Source organism: Lagopus leucura, unplaced genomic scaffold (assembly GCF_019238085.1).
Source record: "Lagopus leucura isolate 7727_CA_CO unplaced genomic scaffold, USGS_WTPT01 32797-0_obj-0_obj, whole genome shotgun sequence".
NCBI lineage: Eukaryota > Metazoa > Chordata > Aves > Galliformes > Phasianidae > Lagopus > Lagopus leucura.
Genome location: NW_024967735.1, coordinates 1 through 4936, shown reverse-complemented (window position 1 = coordinate 4936; position 4936 = coordinate 1). Strand labels below are relative to the sequence as shown.

At 59.2% G+C, this 4936-nt stretch overlaps 1 protein-coding gene across 2 annotated transcripts; it reads right to left on the bottom strand.

Moving 5' to 3' along the window:
• Nucleotides 1-536: 536 nt before the first annotated feature.
• Nucleotides 537-4840, bottom strand: LOC122193281 (arf-GAP with coiled-coil, ANK repeat and PH domain-containing protein 1-like). 2 transcript variants are annotated; one of them, XM_042894027.1, is made up of 6 exons: nucleotides 4761-4840; nucleotides 3860-3904; nucleotides 3223-3318; nucleotides 3030-3104; nucleotides 2329-2439; nucleotides 537-592 (listed from the first exon to the last, which is right to left on the bottom strand). In XM_042894027.1, the coding sequence occupies exons 1-5, from the start codon at nucleotides 4812-4814 to the stop codon at nucleotides 2389-2391; spliced, it is 321 nt and encodes a 106-aa protein (XP_042749961.1). In that variant the 5' UTR covers nucleotides 4815-4840; the 3' UTR covers nucleotides 537-592; nucleotides 2329-2388. The 2 variants fall into 2 exon arrangements, with proteins under 2 accessions (XP_042749961.1, XP_042749962.1); XM_042894028.1 differs by having other exon boundaries at nucleotides 3030-3095.
• Nucleotides 4841-4936: the final 96 nt, after the last annotated feature.

Below are 4936 nucleotides of genomic sequence, written 5' to 3'. Positions count from 1 at the left end.
CCAAATGGCCCCAAACAGCCCCAAAAATGGGATCCCAAATGGCCCCATACAGTCCCAGAAATGAGACCCCAAAACCCTGACCCAAAGTGCCTCCATCTGCCCCAAAACTGGGATCCCAAAATGGCACCCCAAATCGCCTCAGAAATGACCCCAAAACTGAACCCCAAAGAGTCTCAAAATGGCCCCAAAATGGCTCCGAACAACCCTAAAAGTGGCCCCCAAACGGTGACCCCAAATAGGCCCAAATGGCCCCAAAACCGCGACCCCAAAACCACGACCCCAAAACCGAGACCCCAAAACTGCGACCCCAAAACGGAGACCCCAAAACGGAGACCCCAAAACGGAGACCCCAAACCTGCCTCAGTCTGCCTCAAATATCCCCCCTCTCCCCCTCCTCCCCCCCAAAAAAACCCCAAAACCCCAACGTCAGCCCCCAGAATGCAGCCCCCATCTCCAGACCCCAAACGTAACCCCTCCTCCATCTCCAGACCCCAAATTTTGGGGCCCCCACCCCAAATAATTGCCCCCACCCCATACCTGGGCCCGCTTGAGGTACACCCGTTGGTTGCTCTGAATGGAGAACCAGCGCCGGTAGGATCGGGGGGGGGGTGGGGGGGGGGCGACCCCAAAATGAGGAGGGGTCCCAAAAGCTGGGGGCCAGACCCCAAAACTGGGCCAGTGGGGATCTATGGGTCTCTATGGGGTCTTTATGGTTCCTTATGGGTCCAACTATGGGTCTCAATGGGTCTCTATTGGTCACTATGGGGTCCTTATGGGGTCTCTGTGGGGTCTCTGCCCTATGGGTTCCTCTATGGACATCTATGGGTGCCCTATGAGTCCCAGTGGGTTCCTATAGGGTCTCTATGGGTCTCTATGGGCCTCAATGGGTCTCTAATCATCCCCATGGGGTCCTTATGGGGTCTCTATGGGGTCTCTGCCCTGTAGGTTCCTCTATGGACATCTATGGGTCCCCTATGTGTCCCAGTGGATCCCTATGGGGTCTCTATGGGTCTGACTATGGGTCTCTATTGGCCACTGTGGGTCTCCATAGGTCTCCAACGGTCCCTATGGGGTTCTTATGGGGTCTCTATGGGGTCACTGCCCTATGGGTTCCTCTATGGTCATTTATAGGTTTCCTATGACTCCCAATGGGGCCCTACGGGGTCCCCATGGGTCCAACTATGGGTCTCAATGGGTCTCTAATCGTCCCTATGGGATCCTCATGGTGTCTCTGCCATATGGGTTTTTCTACTGTCTTCTATGGGTCCCCTCTGAGTCCCAATGGGGCCCTATGGGTCCTGCTATGGTTCTCTATGGGTCCATACAGGGTCTCCATGTGGGTCCCTATTGGGGTCCCTATGGTTCTCTATGGATCCTCTATCAGTTCTTACTGCCCTCAGTGCGTCTCTATGGGGTCTCTAGGAGTCTCTATGGGGTCGCTATGGGAACACTGGGTCTCCATGGGGTCTCTGTGGGTTTGTATGGGGACACTGGGTCTCTATGGGGACACTGGGTCTCTATGTGGTCGCTATGGGGTCTCTACGGGGACACTGGGTCTCTATGGGTCTCTGGTGTCCCTACGGGGTCTCTATGGGTCTCTATGGGGTCTCAATGGGGACACTGGGTCTCTATGGGTCTCTGGCGTCCCTACAGGGTCTCTATGGGTCTCTATGGGGTCTCAATGGGGACACTGGGTCTCTACGGGTCTCTATGGAGTCTCTACGGAGTTTCAATGGGGACACTGGGTCTCTATGGGTCTCTGGCGTCCCTATGGGGTCTCTATGGGTCTCTATGGGGTCTCAATGGGGACATTAGGTCTCTATGGGTCTCTGGCGTCCCTACAGGGTCTCTATGGGTCTCTATGGGGCCTCTATGGGGTCTCAATGGGGACATTGGGTCTCTATGGGTCTCTGGCGTCCCTACAGGTTCTCTATGGTCTCTATGGGGCCTCCACGGGGTCTCAATGGGGACACTGGGCCTCTATGGGTCTCTGTGAGGTTTCTATGGGTCTCTATGGGATCTCTATGGGTCCCACTATGGATCCCTATGGTTCTCACTCTGGATTCCCTACGGGTCTCCCTCAGGGTCCTTATGGGGTCTCAATGGGTGTCGCCGTGGGTCTCCATGGGTCCCGTTACGGACGCCTGTGGCACCACGTAGGTCTCCATAAGGGTCTCTATGGGGTCCCTAGGGGTCCTGGATGAACCCCAATGGGTGCAAAAATCTTATAGGGCATTTTAGGGTTTGGGGCATTTGGGGGGTGTGGGGGGGGGGTTTGTGAGGGGGTCCTGGGGGGTCGGGGGGAGGGGGGGGGGGAGGAGGTACCGGCTCCAGGTGCGGAAGGCGTTGCTGGCCCTCTTGTACAGATAGCCCTCCATGGGGGGGGCATCAGGCCCCGCCCCCCCCGCTGGCCACGCCCACCACCTCCTGCGTCAGGTCCTGGATTGGGGGGGTGGAAAGGGCAGTTGGAGGCCACGCCCCACCTCGAGACCACGCCCCGCTTCCCAAAGCCACGCCCCTTTCTGTCAAACCACGCCCCGCTTCCCAAAGCCACGCCCCTTTCTGCCAAACCACGCCCCACTTTCCAAAGCCACGCCCCTTTCTGTCAAACCACGCCAAAAGCCACACCTCCTTCTTCTCAGACCACGCCCTCTTTACATCCAAACCACGCCCCTATTTGTCCAGACCACGTCTTCTTTTTTCCAGGCCACGCCCCCTTATACACAAACCACACCCCCTTTTGTCCAGTCCACACCTGCTTTGTAAGATCCATATGTCCAAACCACACCCCCTTTATCCAAACCACGCCCCTTCTGACCGGGCCACGCCTCCTTTTTCCAGGCCACGCCCCCTATGCTCAAACCACACATTGTCCAGACCACGCCCCCTTTTGTCCAGGCCCCGCCCTCTACCCCAGCATAGCCCTGTTCCCACTCCCTGGCCCACACTCCAAAGAGGCGGCTCCGGCCCCGCCCCCTCTCTCGGCCCCGCCCCCTCTCTCGGCCCCGCCCCCTCCAGGCCCCGCCCACCTGCTGCAGCAGCAGCGCGTGCCTCTGCTCCAGGTCCCGCTGCCTCCGCGCTGCTTCCAACTCCATCTGCTCCAACTTGGGGGTCGTGGGGGAGGGGAACGCAGGGCTGAGCCCCTTAGAACCCCCCTCCCCCCCTCCCTGGGAGACCCTCCTCAATACAGAGGGGCCTAAAAATCCCACTGGGAGCCCCCACCTGTGTTCCCAGGCTCGTCCGGAATGGTTGGGACGAGGCGGCTGCGGTGTGGCCATGGGAGAAAAAGGAGGCGTGGGCAGCCAATAGGGAGAGAGCCTGGGGGGCAAGGTGGGAGGGGAGGAGGTGTCACCCCAGGAGCCCCCCTGGGCCCCTCCAAAGATCCACGTGGAGCCCCAGCATCCTACCATGGTGCTCCAACAGAGCCCCACACCACCCCATGGACCTGCAAAACCCTTTTTGGCCCCCCATCGCCCCCTCAGTGGACCCCTAAATCCCTCCTGATGACCCCCCAGACCCACTCCAGTGGACAAACAAGCCACCCTGAATCCCGCTCTGTATACCCCCAAATCCCAGATTCCCAGACCCAGATTCCCCTGTCAGCTCCCAAATCCTCCTATAAACCCACAGAACCCCCCCATAGACCCTCAGACTCCTCCATGGAGTCCCCCCCATAGACCCTCCACTCCTCCTCAGCCCCCCCCCCACATACTTTCAGACCCCCTTGACTTAACCCCAGGATCCCATAGATCCTTCCTTACACCCGCTGTCTCCTTTTATTGGACTGCTAAGAGCCCCTCATGAGCCCCCTAGGGCTGCCCCACTGCATCCCAAGATTCCCCTCCAGCCCCACACTCACAAACTGCAACATCTCTGTTTTCTCCTTGTCCTGCATCACGTTGAGCTGCAGAGGGGGAAGGCAAGAAGAATCAGGGAGCTCTTGACCACGCCCCCTGCAAGCACCGCCCCCTTTTAGCCACACCCACCCATAGGCCACACCCACGAATAAACGCCACCCATTTCTATGCCCCATCCATTCATCCAAACCACTCACCACTAAACCACGCCTACTTCTAAGCCACGCCCACTCCAAATCCCACCCACCTATAAGCCCCACCCACCTGAGAACCATATGCTTAAATAAGCCCCTCCCCCCTCCAAGCCCGCCCCCACTAAGCCCCACCCATCTCAACATGCCATTCATTCATTCATTCATTCACGCTGTTCACCACTAAGCCACGCCCCCTCCTAAGCCACGCCCACTTCGAAGCCACGCCTCCATTTGGCCTCACCCAATGTGCATTGATTTCTAAGCCACGCCCACTCCAAATCCCACCCAATCACTAAACACACCCACTCCTAAAAGCCACGCCCATTCATTCACAAGCCACACCCACCTCACACCCCCCATTGTAAACCCCGCCCACCTGCATCATGTGGTGCTAAAGCCACTTGTAAGCCACGCCCACTCAACATTCCACCCAATCACTACCAACACCACTGCTAAGCCACGCCTACATTTAAGCCACGCCCTCCCACGTGTTTCTTTCACATCCCACGCCCACCCTAAAGCCACGCCCATCCTAAAGCCACACCCACTCCACATTCCACCCAATCACTTCCCAAGCCACGCCCACTCCAAATCCCACCCATTCACCCCCCAGACCCACATCCAAGCCCCGCCCTTCCCTAAGCCCCGCCCACCCACACCCCCCTCCGCCCCCCCTCCCTATTCATCTCCTCCTTAAAGCCCCGCCCACCTGCACCACGTGATCCAGACCCCGTGCCCTGGCCACTCCCCTCGCCCCCCCCATGGCTGCAGCCGCTTCCTGAGCCTCGTGGGGGCGGCGCCGCGGAACCTCGGCGTGGTGCTGCAGGGCCGCCCCCAAAGCCTCCAGCGCACGGCCGCGCTCCCGCCGGGAGCCCCGAACCGCCC